General features: G+C 42.6%; 2 protein-coding genes across 10 annotated transcripts in view; both read right to left on the bottom strand.

The window, feature by feature from the left end:
* Positions 1–1130, bottom strand: part of mgaa (MAX dimerization protein MGA a) — a 50922-nt gene extending 49792 nt beyond the window's left edge. For 7 of the 9 annotated variants that reach the window (XM_018764151.2, XM_018764154.2, XM_018764155.2 and 4 more), the window contains exon 1: positions 837–1130. The gene's annotated coding sequence lies outside the window, so the exon portion shown is untranslated. The remainder of the gene's footprint in view (positions 1–836) is intronic. The other 2 variants (XM_018764152.2, XM_018764156.2) reach the window with 2 other exon arrangements.
* Positions 1131–5761: 4631 nt separating this feature from the next.
* tyro3 (TYRO3 protein tyrosine kinase) overlaps positions 5762–20783 on the bottom strand; it is a 34394-nt gene continuing 19372 nt past the window's right edge. The window contains exons 8-19 of the mRNA XM_018764090.2: positions 17583–17725; positions 14342–14480; positions 13080–13206; positions 11279–11373; positions 11098–11193; positions 10602–10682; positions 10299–10391; positions 10032–10153; positions 9765–9874; positions 9291–9450; positions 7925–8061; positions 5762–7676 (exon numbers count right to left, since the gene is read on the bottom strand). Coding sequence (XP_018619606.2) covers positions 7256–7676; positions 7925–8061; positions 9291–9450; positions 9765–9874; positions 10032–10153; positions 10299–10391; positions 10602–10682; positions 11098–11193; positions 11279–11373; positions 13080–13206; positions 14342–14480; positions 17583–17725 — 1724 coding nt within the window. The 3' untranslated portion in view covers positions 5762–7255. The remainder of the gene's footprint in view (positions 7677–7924; positions 8062–9290; positions 9451–9764; positions 9875–10031; positions 10154–10298; positions 10392–10601; positions 10683–11097; positions 11194–11278; positions 11374–13079; positions 13207–14341; positions 14481–17582; positions 17726–20783) is intronic.

The following is a 20783-nucleotide window of genomic DNA, read 5'->3' as shown; positions in this document are numbered from 1 at the left end:
AGGGTTAGCTAGAGAGGAAAGAGAAAACCCCCCGCGCGACATGCTAAACCGATCTTTCAAGCATATATATTATATTAATATTTCCCACAGAAATTTCCGTAAGCGGCCGAAAATGCTCTTTGTTTGGGGGGACCCTCGGGGCGGCCAAAACCTGGTGTCGCGTTCTCTAAGTCAGCGTGTTCAGAATCCTCAACGTTACGGTAACGTCTACGGTGCTGACAATGCAACGCGCTTGTTGGGCCAGACGCTTAATTGGGATCATGGCGAGGCCTCAAGTTCCTCGAGCAGTGAATGGCGGTTCTTCGGAAGGTGCAGCGCGTGAGCAGCATTGCAGGAAGAACTACCACACAGGACGAGCATTGTACGAGATGGGACCGCGACCAGGGGCCGAGGCTGGAGCCATGGTAGCTCGCTGATCGGCCCCCATGCCCAATTGAATTAGCTTGCTCTCGCAGCTCGGTCATTTCCTGCTTTGTGGACGCGTCGACGCAATGGTGCTAAATTTCTCAACTTGATCCGAGCTCACATGGCAGCGCGCGCTGCGCAAAACTTCACAGCGCTGCCGCCCTTCGAAGACTGCGTGGGCCTCGAATTGTGCTCGACGGAAAGGCCGCCCGTGACCGCAGGGCCTCCGCGCGAAACCTGGCACCGCGGACTCCGCCAATCCCAGCGCGTGCACGGCGCGGCGGGCCTCAATGGCGCGTGACTCCCGAGCCGAGCCGAGCCGAGGAGGCGCGAGCACACTAAAGCCCGCCCGGGCTTCTTCTAGCGCCTCGGGACTTCACGCGAGGCCACGAGCGACTCGGTCACTCTCTCCCTGCACAAAGAGCGCGTACCTTCCTTCGCGGGGATATTACCTCTTCCAGTCTTGCAGAGATGGAGAAGAAAAGTGATCGTCGTCGCTCGGATTCCCCGTCTTCTCCTTCCTTGCTCCCCCTAACAAACATTACCCCGCGCGTCTCACCCAGCTGGAGATAACATGCGTGCTCCGAGGAGTGACGTCACGGCTCCCGCGGTGGCACGCTCACGTTCTACAGCGCAGACTCCTTCCCGACCTGTGTCATGGTGCCATGGAGCGGCGGCAGTGTGCGCTGCGCGACGGTAGCTCTCCGTGTGAATCGGATAGGAATTGCGCACTTTGTGTAATAAAGCACGAAATGTGCGTATGTAACACGTACAAGTTAGCAGTACTGAATGTGGACGAATAAAGACGCCGCGGAATTTGAGTGGAGGCACTTCTCCATTTGACGGTGGCCACTTTTGAATATCAGTGTGTGCTCTATTATTATTTATATTTATTTATTTATTACCTGCTTGCTTACCACGAAGCAGAGTAGTAGCTTATGCGTCCCTCGTGTTGCCGCTGCCGCCCAGCAGAATCACGGAACATACATGAATGAAAATGAAGGTGGCGCTTTACTCTTCTTGCTGTCCAGGTCCGCGATCATGTGTGTCGCACAGAGAAGAACAGCGTCCATATATGTACAGTATGTATAGTACATACGGATGAAAGGCTCCACGCGAACGCCGAATGTGCCATTACTGACTGACGTACACATTACTAGTGAGCTAGTATACACTTATTTATTCATAAACGCTGCTTTTTGCTTCTGTGTCGAGTGAAAATAATTTCACCTGTTCTTTCTTTATATTTCTCTGCTGAAATCCCGCCGCATGTCTGAAAGTTTGTCTGTATGTTGTCACTGTCACTGTTTGCCATCACGGTGTAAAGACAGCAGCTCGAGACGGTTCGAAGCGCCATTCTTTCCACACGAAGGAGGAGGAGCACATGTGTTCGTGTGCCACGTGTTGCTGCGGGCTTTGAAGGGACAGACCACAGTACGACACCCTGTTTGTTCGCAGCCCGTTCGCACTCTGTGACGAGTGCGCTTTTAAAACGCTCATGTTGTCATACATCATCATCGCAGGGAAACTTGGTTGGAAGCGCTTTCACTGATAAAGACACAAGGTTAGGAACACATATTGTACTACACTACTTGTTAATGGTAACTTATTTATTTTACCATTAACTCACAGTTATACTATGTCACTGCGTGACAAGAGCGCTCTATAAAATAACATTGAACTGAGCTGAATTAATCGTGCCATTGCCACTGTATTTCCAGCATGTTAATACTGTACTTAGCTTAATTTACTTAATGGCGTTAGTGAGCTCAAAGATGGTGTTTATGTGCAGTATCAGTAAGATGGTGGGAATGAAGAGGGAGCATGAAAACTAAAGCTTGAAGAGGAACCATGTTTTTTTTTAATTAAATAAATGGAGGCCCGGCTTCTTAGAACATCATTTCTGGAGCCTGGTTCCACTCAGTACTGGGAGATCTGGGCTGAAAACGATAGAGCCCTCTTATCTTTTATAATTATTAAAACTTTTAAAATGTTTCCATTTACTGCATTTCAATATCTACATTGATTTAAACGTTGAATTTCTTATCCAGGGACCTACACGGTGCACCTTTTTCTTTTTTGGACTTTCAACCATAAGAAGATATTTAGCTTAGGATGAGATTCTGCAGTTTTTTTATTACTAAAATAGTGGTACAGTGTATATACGAAGAACATGTGTTTTCATCCACAGAAATGTCACTCACTGGATATTTTGTTTTTCACACCATTCTATGTAAACTTTAGAGACTGTTGTACATGAAAATCCCAGGAGATCAGCACTTACAGAAATACTAAAACCAGCCTATCTGGCACCAACAATCATGCCATGATCAAAACCTGTGAGATCACATTTTTCCCCATTCTGGTGTTTGATGCGAACATTAACTGAAACTCCTGACCTGTATCTGCATGATTTTATGCATTGCGCTGCTGCCACATGACTGACTGATTAGATAATTGCATAAATAAACAGGTGTACAGGTGCTCCTAATATAGTGCCCAGTGAGTGTATTTACCATTGTACTTGCTGGAATTGATTGTTAAAATAAGAGCTATTGGTCTAATTATATTTTGGAATGTTTATTTGAGGTAAATAATAATTATCCAAATAATCCACCCTTTATTGTAATTATTCATAAGTTGTCAATAGTTCAGTAATAGCTGACGGTTAAGTATAAGTTTAAGATACTAACTGTCAAAGAGAGCAATCAGTCTGGATTCAAAATTGGACATTACACCGAAACTGCTTTCATCACAATACACACACACACACACACACACACACACACACACACACTTTCAGAACCGCTTGTCCCATACAGGGTCACGGGGAACCGGAGCCTAACCCGGCAACACAGGGCATAAGGCCGGAGGGGGGAGGGGACACACCCAGGACGGGACGCCAGTCCGTCGCAAGGCACCCCAAGTGGGACGAACCCCAGACCCACCAGGGAGCAGGACTGTGGTCCAACCCACTGCACCACCACAATACAGATACTCTCTAGTCACCGCTCCTCAGTCCTCTTCCTTCTTAACTTCTCTGCATCATATGACACTGTTAACCACCGGATTCTACCGTCCTCTCTTGTAGAGCTTGGTGTCAAAGGAACAGAACTGAACTGGTTTGGGTCCTACCCATCAGGTAGATTTTACCAGGTAGGCTGGTGTGGCTCACTGTCTTTTCATCAGCCTCTCTCAACTGGTGTTTCACAGGGCTCAGTCAGTATTGGGCCACATACTCTTCTCATTCTATGCCTCTTCCTTCGACCCCATCATCCCCTTCAACTACCACTGCTGTGCTGACAATACCCAGCTTTTCTTTTCAAGCCATAGCCACAGATGTTTCCTCACTTATTGCTGTTGACTTGTACATCTGTCTGGATGCCTGATTACCATCTACAGCTCTGCTTCTCCTAAACCAAGATTGCCTCACTAATGAAGAATGACAGGATTTACCATTGTTGAACAGGGTACCTGTATGGAGTGAAGGGGTAAAAGTGATAGAACAAAAAGGAAACCCACACTGATAGGCACGTAACAGTAAAAACTGACTCGTATCTCTGCTTCTCTTAACACACTGATGTCATAACCTACTCCAGCAGATACATCCTGTGTAATGTCCACAAGATCTCACAAACTATGCAACTCCTAGTCCAGGCCATGGTGACATTTGGTATACCCTGCCAACTTGCTGCTAGTTCTGTAGGCTAGTGTCAGTGTGGGAGCTGCTGGTGTTTCTTTCACCTTTTCAAGGGATACCATTCCACATGGGTGGAGCACGTGTGCCACAATAACAGACAGATTCATGGATTGACTACAGATGGAGTCAGGTATAGGGGAGGAAAGGAGTTTACACTAGTTACAGATAGGTTCACTTACAAATGTGTTGTTCACAAACTGTCCAGCTGCTAGGCATGAGTGTTTGAGTAATCCAAATGTTTTAATACTTCACATCACAGCTAACAACCACAGCCCCACTGTATTTAAAGGAATCATGAATGCAAATCAGCATAAGGCAAGATTAAGAATTCAAGTCATTCTTCAAAATCAAGTTTTAACAATTCAGACTTTATTAACTGCAATGTCTGAGAAAGTGGTGTAAGAGAAATGTGCTGTTGTGTTACAGGTGCTTTCAGGAAAATGAAAACAGATTAAAAAAAAACTCAATTTAATGTAAGGTACAAGTTTCAACCACAAAAGGCCAGATTACAAACAAGTAATCAGTTTTTATTGCCTTACTTAGCGCTTAAGTAAAGAAAAAATATCATGTTGCCATTATGAAGGGGGTAGTTATGTGAAGTGTCTAAAATTTTTCAGTTTTTATTAGCATCGAAACTGCAGCGATGTAAATAATTAGTAGCGTTACTCTAGCTCATGCATACATTCAACAGATTCTTGAGAAATAGAGTAGCGTACATCATTAATTCTTATATTTAAAAGCCCCAAAATTTTATTGAAGTATGTTTAAAGAGGACAACCAAAGAGGCACTGTAATCATGTTATCGAATTATATTAAAATACTATATATATCTTTTTCTGTTTACCCTAAATATCATAAATGTAAAATTGAACATTTAACTTATTTGCCACATTAGAACACAGCTCTCTCCCTGCTGCAGAATTTACAGTGGATAAGTGTGGACACCTGAATGAGAAGGCATACAAATTAAATCAACATGGCCACAATATTGTAAAATAACATGATTCAAAATACTGAATTGCAAATCTCAATGCAGAGGTGCTCTACTAAATAACAAAGACACATTTCACTAATGTACATTCAGGATGCAACCTGAAAACCTTGCACAATAACATTTTGTCTTTATTTGTGATAAGCACAGTATGGTTACACTGAGAATATGATTTATACTCTGTTGCTCAACTTTGCACACTGTCACATGCACATATAAGTAAAATGAACAAGATACACTCAGCCATGCTACGTAGGCAAATAGAGCATATCCTACCGTGTGGTTTCTCGATGTTCAGTGGAAAATATACCAATAAGGGTCCATAAGTAAAGTATACACTAAAGGAGTACTTTGCATTTGATATTTGGGAGGAATGGTTTAAAGTTTACTGCTCTTTCCTGTGGTAAAATGTCCTTTAATGCACAGAAAATTCAAACATGACACATACACTGACAAGATAACACATACATAAAGTAGCATACTACAGTACAATTGTTAAGAAAAAAAAAATTGAGAGCAGAGCTGCAAAAGTAGCTGGAAATTACTCAATTTTTAAATAATGAGTGACAGGAGGGGGGCACAGTGGGTTAGACCGGGTCCTGCTCTCTGGTAGGTCTGGGGTTCAAGTCCCGCTTGGGGTGTCTTACGATGGACTGGCGTCCCGTCCTGGGTGCATCCCCTCCCCCTCCAGCCTTACGCCATGTGTTGCTGGGTTATGCTCCAGTTCCCCACGACCCCCATATGGGACAAGGGGGTCAGAAAGTGTAAGTGACAGGATGTGCAGTACTACCTGATGAAATTTCAAGAACAGTGCAGACATGCAGGCAGTGATGACACTGGGTCTCATTTTAACTGGTTATTGTACAGACGTAATTCACTGGGTGATTTGGTGCAGCAGTTGGTAACACCTGGCGTAAGCGCTTCCACCCTGTCAGAGTGTTCATTTGAAATATTTTACTGTGCTTATTGGCTCAGCATCTACACAGTTTAAATTCAAAATTATGTAGTACATAATTGGTAAAAAGGGACCATAATTTATGCAGTATACCCACACACAATATACAGGACAAATTAAAGTGACACAATCCAGCAGACATTCACCAACATTACTTCCCTTGAAACCTTCCAGAAGTGTTTGAATAAAACCGCGTACTTGTGAATTTGAGTTAATGAGTTTTAAACTGAATGATTAAGAGTATTACACATTTATTAATTTGCTCTGCAAACACTTCTATTTACTTTGTGAAACATGAAAGAAGATTTTCATATGTACACATTGTTTATCTATGTAAAATCTGCCAAAATAACTCAACTCTATGTAAAGTTGATAAATCATGGATTTACTGTTAATGCACTCCGGTGCCCATTCACCTTCACATGATTGTGCATCTACCCAAAAGTAAGTAATGATATCAACTATGTTTTCATAGAATTTCTGTGAAGCAAAAAAGAGGAACTGAGGAAATATAAACTATGCACAGGTCATAGCTGACAAACCAGCCGGAGCACACTGCACCTCATACGCATGCTTGTTGTTAAAGATTTAAAAAGTTCTTTGCTTGCGAAGCAACCTGAACCAAGTTGGAAGTCTGTCAGTGTCTCACCAAAAAAGCAAGTTACTATGGCTTATGATAGAAGTTATAGGAATGTGCAACTTAATCAAACCAACTGATTTACATCTGAAGAAGGAAGTAAATCAAAACCAAATTGCAACTTAGCTTGTTACTGTCCCTATTCTTGATAACAAACACTGAAAATGACAAACCTAGGAGATATTGTAAAATCAACAGCAGTTAGCAGCCTTGTTATATTGTGTACTCTGCACTACCATACTCTCTTTAGAAAATGACAAACCTAGGAGATATTGTAAAATCAACAGCAGTTAGCAGCCTTGTTATATTGCATACTCTGCACTACCATACTCTTGTTACATTAGTACTGATTGTGTCTAAGGTTTTAAAGTCTGCAGTCTCCAAAGGCAACCGAAATACACAAAGTTATACAATTCTGGCCCATTTCTCCTATGCTAATCATAGATTCAGGTTGGCTGGTTGTTCTGTTGCTTCCTCAACTTGAGGTGCATTGTGAAGCGCACCCTTCCGCTTTCTGTACAGTAGCAGAGCAGTTGTTGGGTGGAGGGTGTGGGATGTCACATGTCCTCACACGTCAATGACCACATCATCATCTTCTTCCTTGACATCCTCCTGAATGTTTTCCCCAGAGATACCAGCTGGGTTGCCTTCTTCCTCTGCAGTACTACTGGGCCCAATGATATAGCGGTAATCCCCACTAATGGCAAGGGTCGCCCCTGAGGTCACCATAAGCCAGTCCTTCTCATCTTTCTCCATGCCAACGCACTGCCAAGGTACGCTCCACTGCGGCTCCTCTGGGTTCAATGACCCTGCTGCTTGTCCTGCCCCTTTCTCATCACCATCTCCCTCAAGGTTCACATAAAGCAGAGGTTCTTGATCAGGCCCTGGTGAAAGCCCTGCCCACGCACTCTCCAACTGGTCAATGAGCTGTTGGAAGCTTGGACGGCACTTGGGTACAGGGCTCCAGCAGCTGTGCATGATCTCATATCTGATGGAGGTACATTGTGCATGAAATAATTAACATTACTGTACATACATACAATACATGCAGAAAACATAAGGTAACATTGTAACCCAGTTCAATTGTTTAGATTGCTTGTGACCAAACACTTAAATACAAAATTTAAATAAATCATATTGTCAACTGCTTAGTCACAGTGAGAAGTAAAAAAGGAATTAATGTGACGCTATTTGTTTATTCAAAACTCATAATGACATGTCAAAATTATTTCTTACATGTCAGCTGGACAGTCAGGGGGTTGCTTGAGTCGCTCTCCCTTGATCAGGTGCTCATAGATCTCTGCGTTTTCCACTCCAGGGTATGGCGTCTGTCCCCGGGCCATAACCTCCCACATGGTCACTCCAAATGCCCACTGTAGAAGGAAACATCACACTGCTTAAAACAGGTTTCTGAGGTTGCTACATTAACTGCAACACTACATTACAACAAAAGGATGCAAGTTTTAAGATAATTGCACCTGATCCTAAAAAGTCACTGTTCCAAATGTCAGCCTGCTTTTTCTTGAAGGCATATTATTATTTAGGTTGTGGATGAAACCACCCACTCAGTTTGACATGAGCTATGACTACCTGGGGAGTGTGTACGTGTATGTGTAATGGAGGCAGTAAAATGCTGCAACACTAATGCTACATAATTAGGTAACTTCTTGGGCAGCTGGAAAGCACAAGAAATTTTACTCACACCTCCTCACTATTGATGTATTTCAGAGAGTGAGGCCTACTGACTCTAGTCCTACCGGGGTACTTTTAATGTTCATGTTGGCAATAACTGAGATTCCTGAAGTGCGATTGAGAGGAACAGCTTGCTGCATCTGAACTCCACTGATTAGACTATGCTCAAGACCTCACTTGTGGACACTGCTGCTATAAGCTGAAGTCTGAGGGACGTTGGCGCTTCCCATGATGGCAATCCTAGAACCCACTAGTGGCCACTAGCAGAGAGGAAAACTATTAAGCCGAAGAAGGCCTTTCAGCCAATGCTTTTCGGGAAATCTCTCAATTTGTTTGAGAGGTATCTGTAGGCCAAGAGGGCCACAGCAAAGGCAGCTGCTGAAGCAAAAGCTTAAGCATGGGAAGAGTTTGGAGAGGCCGTGGAGAAGGACTGTAGGATGGTTTCAAAGTTGTTCTGGCAAACCATCCCTTTGTGAGTATGGTATCACAATCAGTCCCAAACCCTTTAACATCTAATTTTAGCACAGCATTGAAAGGAATGAAAGAATTCACAACAACTGAAAGCTGTCAATACCAGTTATTGGAGATCATTTTTACTTTTCTCTTAGCAGTGGTGTATCTCTAAAATTAAATACAAACCAAACCTCTGGTGGCGTTTGCTTTAAGAATGCCCCACGGGAGTTACACGAGGCATTTCCCATTGAACAGGAGACCCTGGATCAGACCTAAGACATGCTGCCTGGGAACACATGGGGATCCCCTAAAAGGAGCTGGAGACCACTGCAGTGAACCAGAAGACTTAGGCAGGGTTTCTCAACCTGCTTCCACTGCAACCCTTCCTAGGACAAGCAAATTGCAACTGAACTGTATAAACCTCTGTGTGTGTGGAAAATATGTACGTAAGACATACCACATCACTCTGTGTGGTGTAGACATTGTCAGCCAGACTCTCCAGGGCAATCCATTTAACAGGCAACTTGGACACAGAGCCCTGCCGGTAGTAATCCCCACTGTAGATCTTTTTGGATAGGCCAAAGTCTGCCACACAGACCGTCATATTTCCATTCAACCTGGGAGTTCCGGACAAGGATTCCGTCATAGATCATACTCAAATGGGCAGACAAAACAAAGTTCTAAGAACGGTACAATAACTGATTAAAATTTCTGATAAAGACAGTTGTTTTAATACAGAAAGTAATGGTGAGTTTATGTCATTGAAAGTAGCAATTTTGCATCGCTTTGTATCACTGTTTCATTGTACAAGAATGTAGTAAAAACATCCCAATACAAGACAGTATGGGGATATGAGATTGACTGAAAAAAATTTGGGGCTTAATTCACAGAAACACGGTTCACAGGACGTTATGAAGCATGTATGACTCACATGCAGTTACGTGCAGCCAGGTCCCTGTGGATAATGTTCTTCCTGCCGAGGTACTCCATACCCCGAGCAATGTCGAGCATGAATTGAATCAGGGTATGCAGAGACAGAACCTGTGGAGGGTACACTCCGTCATTTTATACTCAATTTTATAGATGCAAAAATTAAAAAAGAAAAATTAAGTCATACAGATGTCTTTCAACTATTGTGAAATCTTGTGTTAAGTGTTAAAATTAGGTGCTTTATGACTGATTGTGATGCCATACTCACAAAGGGTTCATCTCCAAGGCGCGACATCAACAGGAAGGTGTGCAAGTCCCCATGTTTCATGAAAGGGAGAATCACCATAGGAACGGGCAGGCGCTGCTGTGGGCGTCTGTGCAGACTTACTCCTAGGAGACACCACAGTCATTATTATCTTCATCAGCGGCTTGCAGAACCCTTACTTTTGCAAGTACTTTAGACAACATAACACGCCACTATTTTTTTCTCTGTCAGACCACTTCAGCAACTTGGCTTGTATTTCTGTAACCCTACCAATGAGTTGGATGACATTGGGGTGGTGGAAGTCCTTCATATAGGCAGCCTCTTTTAAACACTGCTCAATATCACTTGAAGTGGTAATGTCAGCTGAAGAGCAAAGGGAAAAATAACACATAGATTCAAAGTCAGAACTTTAATGACTTAACAAAAATGCATTTTACATTTTTATATAGCAGGATATTACACAAAGGATGGCCACCATTAGAACAGACAACCTTCAGTAGGCTGTCACAGTTTTGGCACAGAGTCTAACAAGCACACATACACAATAACTCAACCTTATCTATTAGCACGTACTTTTGAGCACCTTCACTGCTACTTTCTGCACTGAGTTGTCCTCCATCTTCAAGAATGCCTCCCGCACTGATCCAAACTCACCTACATTTGTGAGAAGATCAGAAAGCTTCTATGATCAGATCTTAATGAGTTTCACAAAGTAGTATTGTGCATTAGACAAGGTGCATAAACATTTCAAAAATATTGCGTTAACATGCAAAACCACAAAGTGAAAGCCTGCAGATTAGGTTACTATTATCTTATGAAATCATATCTGACTTGCAAGTGTTATCTATAAGCATATACAGAAAGCATATCATGAAAAAAAATAGTTTAACAAGAAACAAGATTGGCTGACAAGATGCACTGTAAGCGTTTTTAATTAGACGGACTCATTTATCACATCTTTTCCCTGTACATATATAATGCCAAATAAACAAATGGCTGAAAACAACAGTTGAAACATGCCATAGAAAAAGCAATCACATTACTATAGAAACAAATGTTTCTGGCCTACCTTTCCCCAACATGTGTCCCAGAGTAAGCATCTTTTCTGGGATCAAGACATCCTGCAGCTTAGCCCTCAATTCATCACTGATACCCAGGGTGTCCACTAGAAGGGGACAGATGCTGCACATCAGCCAGAAGCCTTTGAACTCTAGTATTTCTGGCATCATTATCCTGGTGTGCCCACTTACAGGTGGATTCTGGGAGCGCTGGCCCCTGCCGGTTGAAAGATCTGGCTGCTGTGAAGGAAACTCTTGTTTCTGCTCCTGATGGTTCAAATGCTGACCTGAAATAAACAATAGTTTATCAGCATTAGACTGACAGATAAAGCTGATTCATTAATAAAAATGATCCAACAGGAAAGTGAATGAGGCTACAGCAGCATACATACAACAGAGTGGAAGAACACACCAGAATAAATAAATATCTCAAGTTAAGAAGTATAATGGAATAGAAATAAACTGCAAGTAAATGAAAAGCAACACAAGCATCTCAGTACCACTCAGACAATGAGAGGTCAATATCAATCTGACAGTCAGAGAACTTACTATAGAGTCTAATGGCTGCAGGCAGGAATAGTCTCAAGTAGCTCCTAGGAAAAGTAAAACTGGTTTGCTCTGTTTCCAAAAGTGCTCATCTAGTCAGGTAAAGTTTAGTCAGGGTGGCATGCAGAGGTAGAATCCATGATGGCTAGGAGCTTGTAAGCATCTTTATTTTTAGTGCCTCATCCAAAGAATTCAGCCTAACTCCCTGGACGCAACCAGCCTTTCTTATTAGTTTATTCAGCCTGGTGGTATTACCCATACAAATGCTACTGCCCCACCACATTCCACATTGCGTTACAGTTGTTTCCATTTGCTCCACTCAACATTGTTCACCAAGCCTCTGTACTCCATCCTCCTGGCCATCACTGATACTTTTTACTATTGCAGTATCATCTGAGAACTTCTGCAAATTACTACTCTCCGTTAAACCACAAGGTGGACAGGAAGGAAGCCAAAACTGTTTGTTGAAGGGCCCCCATGCTGCCTGCAGCCATGTCTCAATCAGCCCTGCGGTCTCACAAACTGTGATTTACCATTGAAATTACTCATAATCCAGGAAAGGATGGACTGGTAAGCAAATTCAAGAGCCTCCAGTGCACTGCTCACCAAGGGTTTGAGGTATACTAAGACCAGTTTTCAGAATATGTGATGTTAGACCAAATGGCCAGTAATCATTGAAAGCTGCCCTTTCTTAAGAGCTGGAACCAAGAAAAATGTTTTTCACATTACTGTGAGCCTTCTCAAGCTCAGGCTCCATATACATATACATATGCTGGAAAACACCATGCAGATGCTTCAGCACCCTGGGACTAATACCATTGGGCCCTGCAGAATTCCCTGACAAAGTCTCCTTAGCGCTTTTCTCACCTGATCAGCGGTGAAGAAACAGAGGAGCAAGATGGAATTTTAACAGTTTATTTGTTGGAAATTCACAAACAGTATGTACATACACAGTAGACATTTTTAAAAATGGAATGTCAAAATGCAAAATAGAAATGAAACAGATACCCGAACACTGACATGAGAGCTGAACAATAACTGAGATGCCTCGGGCAGAACAGCCAGCTGATGTTACCATACAGCAGAAACAGCAGTCCTCATTAGATGTTATGACCAAATGTCAGGAATCAAAAATGATATAACAAGGTTAACGGTGTAGCTCTCCTAAGTCCGGGTGGTCATTCGTTACACGTCATAACTCAAGGACTTCCTGTATATAATTAGTTGCTGTATGCAATAAGTAGCTACAGTTATTCAACAACAAGCAGAAGCAGCAAATGTACAAACTGAAACAGTTCTACTGCGCTATACACTATTTCACCCTGAGTGGAGTACTACACAATGTCTAAGGCATAATGTCTGCAGCTTGGTTGAGGGCATGAAGTTCAAATGATGGTGCGAGGGTGTGTAAGGGTACGTGTTGTGTGGGGAGGGTAAGGAGGCATACCCATACTGTGTCTCCTTTCCCCTGTGATGCACCAGCACAGTGAGGAGCACTCCAACCATTGCGGCTACCAGCAGGCCTAGGAGCAGCCCCACCCATATATGGCTCCTCTGTCCCTGGGAGGATACAGCTTTTGACACAGGAGAAAACAGAGAAATGCACAGTCACAGACAGTTAACAAAATGTTTAATGAATATATACATGCACCCTTACCTAAAATTTACAAGGCTTCAAGTGAGGAAAACATAGGAACAAAAAAAAAAAAAGAAAAATTTTGTCTCAGCTGAATTTAGTTATATCCATCCATCCGTCTATCCTAATTTGCTACTATCAACAATTGCTGAACCCATTTCAGGGCTGAGGTGGACCAAAGCCTACACCAGAAGCATAAGCCATGAGGAAAGGCACATCCTGGACAGGCTGCCAGGCCATTACAGGGCACACTTATTCACTCACACATACACATGAATCCTACATGAACATGTGACAAACCTGCATACTTTTCATGGACTGAGCTGGATTTGAACGCACAGCCCAGGAGCTGTGAGGCAACAGTAACACTTTTCCATTTTGAAAATGCTTTTATCCAAAGCGACTTACAGTGAACACTATGTAGTATTTACCTGAGACCTTTTGATCTAAGGTGACTTACAGTGCTGGGCATATAGTACAGTACACTACCAGTCAGTTACTCATCTACACACCAGTGCAGCACCCTCTCTCTTGCTCTCTCTCTCTCTCTCTCTCTCTCTCTCTCTCTCTCTCTCACACACACACACACACACACACACACACACAGACACAGACACACAGCTATTTCTTGCACCACTGTGCAACAGTTAATATGCCTTTTATTACTGTTAGATATTCAGGTTATGCTTTTATTGAAAATATCTTACAATTATTGTACTTCTTCATACAGCAGGGCATTCTTACCATACATTCTCACATGGACATTCTCAGTTAAAATGATGCATTATGAAACAGACTGGATATCAGATAGACATTAGATTATTATTATTATTCATTAAGTTGAGAAAGTAACAAATATTAATTTCTACTGGAGTAACAGGGTAAGTATTTTGCTCAGGGGTATTACAGCAGAAAGTGGGATTAAAATCTGGGTCCATCAGCTGCAAGGCGACAGGTCTAAACCACTACGATTCCAGATCTAAGCTTTTACAGATACCTTAGTTTTACAAAAATGTACTTAAACCAGGTTAGAGCATATTGCATGATGAGGACTGGGCAGCAGAAAGACTCACTAGCTGCGGGCATCACCAGGACAGGCTGACTCCAGGGCCCACAGCCCACTGCTGTGCAGGCTGACACCTGGAATGTTGCATTGAAGAAGCGCCCTCCACCTGACAGATGGGCCTTGTTCTCCTTAAAGAGCAGTGCCTCCTGTGGTATTAAAAAGCACATAATCTCTAATGTGCCTAATACAGCGGTTCTTAACCTGAGGTCCATGGAGAACAAATGGGCTTGTAGCGCAGTAGTGTCCGTAGTGCAGGCATGCATACAATATAACACAAACTAAATAAAATACCAAAATAAAAATTATTTTACTGTATAATTCTCATTTTAATGTATGATTCTAATACAAAATTATAATTGGCTTATACTTCAATTTATGAATACAAATGACCAGAAGTCAGTTTGCAGCTCAGAATTGCTTGTAAGTCACAACCAGTGAAATATTAATACAGCTTAATTCTTCATTTTATGCACTAGTTCGGTTCTGTTAAAAATATCAGGTAAGCCAAATGGATTGAAAATTTGTGATAATGCTTATTTATTGTACGTTCCTCAAAAGTTTGAGCAATATGGAGTGTGTCGCTCTATAGTGGAAACATCAGGTGTGAGACTGAATACACTGTGGGTGGAACACCAATTTATTTTACTTCATTCACATGAAGCAACATTAGAGTCTACTTTAAAATGACCAAAAAAAACTAATCTTTACAACTTATTACAGTGCTGTGTTCTGAATTGCACACATGACACGGTGTCGTGTTCCTACATCAAGCGCCATGGGGGTAGAGGAAAGAGAGTAAATTGTAGTGTAATGAATAATTGTATGGGGGTAAAGCATTTAAAAGTGTTTCACCTTCAATGGCGACCGCATGTCTCATGGTAAACAACACTGGCCAAGGGAAAGTTAATAATGCATCACACAAACATGTTTGGAGGGGGGGGTGCAGTGGGTTGGACCGGGTCCTGTTCCCCGGTGGGTCTGGGGTTCAAGTCCCCCTTGGGGTGCCTTGCGATGGACTGGTGTCCCATCCTGGGTGTGTCCCCTCCCCCTCTAGCCTTATGCCCTGTGCTGCCGGGTTAGGCTGTGACCCCTGGATCCAACAAGCAGTTTCAGATGTGTGTGTGATAAACATGTTTGTCAGCACTTGATTTATCTAAAATAAACAGCTGGTAGTTTCTGGATCCAACAATAAATTAAAAAATATGCTAACAAACTTGTTGGAGAAACCGCACACCTTCCTCCTCCTTCCACAGCTCCAGTGTGCCATTCTCCTAATGGCAGAAAGTGGAAATGCAGGCCATTTTTCCCTCTCTAACAGAGAAATTATAAACCACACACACACACACACACACACACACACACACACACACACACATACACACACCACACGCTGGGACGCCAGTCCGCAGCAAAGCACCCCAAGCGGGACTCGAACCCCAAACCCGCCAGAGAGCAGGAGCTACCCAAACCCACTGCGCCACCACACCCCCTTTATAAACAACAGCCAATGAAAAAACAAGAAAATATAATTAAATATAAAAATATTCTTTAAAAAATGTGGAAATGTACATAACTTGAAATTTGGTAAGCTGGATGGTCATCATTTGAGGTATGACCGTACTATAAACACAGTACTGTAAAATAACTATAATTGCATTTTTATGCTGCACTTTAATTTCTGAATCTATTGTATTCCTCCATCTCTTTCCAGCATTTCTAGAACATTCACCTCCTCATTTGCTAGCTGTTTTAAAATAAAAAGAAACTTAAAAGGACAAATGAAAACAACCAAATAAAAGAAAAATGCAATCACTGCTGGACACGGAAACACTGAAATGTCAAGACTCAAAAATAAGTAATTCCTGGTGTACAAACTTCCTACTTCATATCACACTGACAATCTCAACCAATCACAACGATTGATTAAAATATAAATAATAACTGATATAGTACTGTTATTAGCATAATTATTACATTTATTTATTTAGCAGACGCTTTTCTCCAAAGCGACTTCCAATGAACTCTGTGACAAGGTGACTTGCACTGCTAGATACCCATCTGTATGTAGTGTTACTCATCCATACATCAGTGGAAAACACTCTCTCTGTGTCACTCACACACTATTATTATTATTACTACTATTATTACCATTATTAATATCATTACCATTAATTCATTCAGATGATGCTTTTCTTCAAAGCGTCTTAGAGTGTATTAAACTATTTACAATTATTTACCCATTTATAAAGCTGGGTAATTTTTACCTTGCTGAAGAGTACTTCAGTAAGAGTGCGACCTGAACATGGGTTCAAAAGAGTCTTTTTGAAACTATAAGCATGTAACTATTAAGTCAATTATTTCTATCTTATAAACAGCTTTAATAATATTAATATCCTTAAACTATAGTAAATAAAAGCCTTTATTTTGAAATCCATAATCTCATACATTCATTAGTTACACTACACAGCACCTCTAATAGTTTCGGTGTTTTGCAAAGTAAAATACGTAGGCAATGATCTTGTGAAGTTTACTCTTAAAACATTTTTGAGCCAAACTATTAAAATTTCTCCTTCCACTGTTTATTATCTCATGCCTTATGTTTCTAGGAAAGACTCTGTACTACTGTGACCCTGTATTGGTCAGACAGTTATTCACAATGAATGAATGAAAATATAACATTTAGAAGACATTTACAATTATTTAGCAGATGCTTTTCTCCACTGAACTCTATGTAGTGTTATCAGCCCACACACCTTATTCACCAAGGTGACTTACAGTGCTAGATACAATACTTACAATGGGTCACTCATCCATATATCAGTGGAACACACACTCTCTTTCTGTCACACACCATGGATGAACCTGAACAGCATGTCTTTGGACTGCGGGAGAAAACCCATGCAGACACAGGAAGAACATGCAAACTCCACACAGACTGAGCAGGGATCAAACCCACATCCTCTTGCACCCCCCAGGTGCTGTGGGACAGCAGCGCTACTCACTATGCCGCTGTGCCACAAAGAAGTGGATGGAATCGACAAGGATGGAATCCACTGGCACTGGGCCAGGGCTCCAGAACAAATTTTTTTCCATAAGAAAGAACAGTAATTGGACCCCTTCACCACTGGAATCCACTGGAATTCACCAAATGGGGTGATTTGATAGACGAATTAGCCTCGTTGTGTGAAGAAGTGATGCATGTTACTTAATGCTTCCCTGGAGGTTAAGTTTTAAAAAAGGCCACATACCTGATTCTCTCCTCCCAGATTCCACTGCACTTTGTAGGCTTGTAGTCGGCCATGCAACTCACTCTCTTCTAGTGCAGCCCAGTTCAGTGAGAGCTGTTGCTCTGACAGGTCAAAGGTAAGATTACGAGGGGCAGCTGAGGGCACTGTAAACAAGATAGGACAACTAATTTCAGAGGTCTTAATGATCTCCACCCCCAAAGAACACATTTTTAATGAATCCTGACATTTTCTCCATTTGAGAAACAGCTTCCTCAATAGATCATTTCAAGTCTTAGAATACAGAGGTAAACCTCTCAGTTTGTGTTCCCTCTTTCAATTATTAAATTAACTTATCAGTATTTCAATTCTAATTTTATGTAAATTGTGGCGGACTGGCATTCTGTCCGGGGTGTGTCCCCTCCTCCTTTAGCCTTGCGCCCTGTGTTACCGAGTTAGGGTCCGGCTTGCCGCAACCCCGCTCAGGACAAGTGGTTGTAGACACAGTGTTGTGCATGCATTAACCTATGAGCTTTGCTTTAAAAAAAAAAAAATCTTTCAAAGTCCAGTTGCATTGAAAATAAGAGTAATTACACTTCATAACCAAACAAGGGAAGAAAAATGGAAAAAAAAGTCAGTATGCAAAGTTGCTGTAACTTTCCTAACCAATAGAGGGCAATACGATGGCAACAGAGCGTGTGTGCATTGAGACGGATTGAGGGCACACACAATGAGTCGTTGTACTACAGAGGATGGAATCCACTGGCACTGGGCCACAGTTCCCAGCATACAAACATGCTAACAAGGTCAACATCACAGTCCCCCCATGACACTTCCTCTCTTTCTCTTTCAAAGACAGTGACAGCCCCAACCCCAAAACTCGAAACAGTTTGCCCTCCCCCACTTCCCCTAGCTCCTTCCACCCCAACAGTCTGGAGCATAAAGCCTTGACAGAGGTAGAGAGCCCTCTCTCCCACTTATCTTGAAGCTTCACACTTTTAGGTTCCCTTCATTTTAACAACAGCACAGAACTGGGTCACAGCAATAGAGATTAAACAGCATATACATAAATAAATGAAGAGGCATACAAAACAGAATACAATGGCAAAATGATCATGTATCCCAATATAAGAAGTTCCAAAAGAATGACTAGATCTTCCATAGATCATACAATTATACAAATCATACATCATCATGGGGGGGTGTGGTGGCGCAGTGGGTTGGACCGGGTCCTGCTCTCCAGTGGGTCTGGGGTTTGAGTCCCGCTTGGAGTGCCTTGCGATGGACTGGCATCCCGTTCTGGGTGTGTCCCCTCCCCCTCCGGCCTTACGCCCTGTGTTGCTGGGGAGGCTCCGGTTCCCCGCAACCCCCGTATGGGACAAGCGGTTCAGAAAGTGTGTGTGTGTGTGTGTGTGTGTGTGTGTGTATACGTACATCATACAAATAAAGGTTTACATTTGGTTCAACCACATATTTGTGGAGCAAGCTTGTGGTGTACACCACACACACAATGTCTATAACCGCTTGTCCTGGGTGGGGCTGCGGTGACTAACCCAGCAACAGAGGGTACAAGGCTGAAGGGGGGAGGGACACACCCTGATCGGGACACCAGTCTTCCGCAAGACACCCCAAGCAGGACTCAACCCCAGACCCGTGTGATGTACACCATAACAATAAGCTATATTCCTTTGCCAAATATGTAAGGGTCATCAACCCGTGTTCCAAAAGTTAATCAAAACAGAATTTGGGTTGTGGTGTAAGAATACAGAAGGTGACAGAAGGAAATTTTTGAGTTAACCCTAACCCCATTCTCTGAATAAATGTACCAAAGGACCAGGATTGGCCATAGATCTAAAAGAGAGCTATGATGTCCCCAGAAATATTCTATGAAGGTACATTTCCTTGTTTAGCTGACTCTTTTCTCTAAAGCTACTTAAAGTGTTGAACTACTTACAATTATTTACCCATTTACACAGCTGGGTAATTTTACTGGAACAATTTAGGGTAAGTACCTTGCTCAAGGGTACTATAGTTGGATGTGAACTTGCAACCTTTGGGTCCAAAGGCAGCAACTCTAACTACTAGAACTCTTACACAAGTTACATTTGTAATTTGCTACCACCCAGAGTTATGTTGGCCGTCCTATAAACCTTATTAAATTATTTTTCAGTCCAGATGTTTGGCTGTAACATCTAAAGATGACTACTCAATGTGTTACATACACTGGTGGGATGCCCTGCTTTAGGGCACCATATTTCCTGTTGTTTGGATCTCACTCAGTGTTTGTGCGTCTACCATTGACTGCATTTTGTTCAAAAAAATTCAGGTTACTTTTCAGGTTCAGGTTACTTTTTATTTAAAATAGCTAGCAAGTGAAAAAGTGATGGTGGTGCTAAAAAAATGTGGAAGACAAGATATTTAGAAATGAAAGTGAAAACAGCGCAGTATACACACACACACACATTTTCGGAACCGCTTGTCCCATACAGGGTCGCGGGGAACCGGAGCCTACCCGGCAACACAGGGCGGAAGGCCGGAGGGGGAGGGGACACACCCAGGACGGGACGCCAGTCTGTCGCAAGGTACCCCAAGCGGGACTCGAACCCCAGACCCACTGGAGAGCAGGACTGTGGTCCAACCCACTGCGCCACCGCACCCCAGTGCAGTATAAAAATATATAATAATATTTCATTATTCTATGTTAGTAGGGGGTGTGCAGTGGCGCAGTGGGTTGGACCGGGTCCTGCTCTCCAGTGGGTCTGGGGTTCGAGTCCCGCTTGGGGTACCTTGCGACAGACTGGCGTCCCGTCCTGGGTGTGTCCCCTCCCCCTCCGGCCTTATGCCCTGTGTTGCCAGGTTAGGCTCTGGCTCCCCGCGACCCTGTATGGGACAAGTGGTTCAGAACGTGTGTGTGTGTGGTAAAATCCACACTTTCAAATTTTAACATTCCATAATGCCCTGAAAATTACCTTGTGAGTAAATGAGTGAGAGAAGATGGAAAACATGTTCCAGAACTGGAAGACATAGAAAGAATGTCTGTCTGGAACCAGAACTGAGAATGCCACTGACACAAAGAAGGCATTTGAAAACCCAACACAAGGGAAAGTTTCATGTTTTGGATACAATTTAAACCTGGCAATTTCCATATGCCATTCCAGCATGCTGACACTTCACACAGAGGTTTTCTAGGAGCAGGAGGTAGAAGTGAGAACTGAAAAAGAAACA

This window comes from Scleropages formosus, chromosome 15 (genome assembly GCF_900964775.1).
Source record: "Scleropages formosus chromosome 15, fSclFor1.1, whole genome shotgun sequence".
Classification (NCBI taxonomy): domain Eukaryota; kingdom Metazoa; phylum Chordata; class Actinopteri; order Osteoglossiformes; family Osteoglossidae; genus Scleropages; species Scleropages formosus.
The sequence above is the reverse complement of the archived record's forward strand: the minus strand, read 5'-3'. Positions and strand labels throughout refer to the sequence as shown.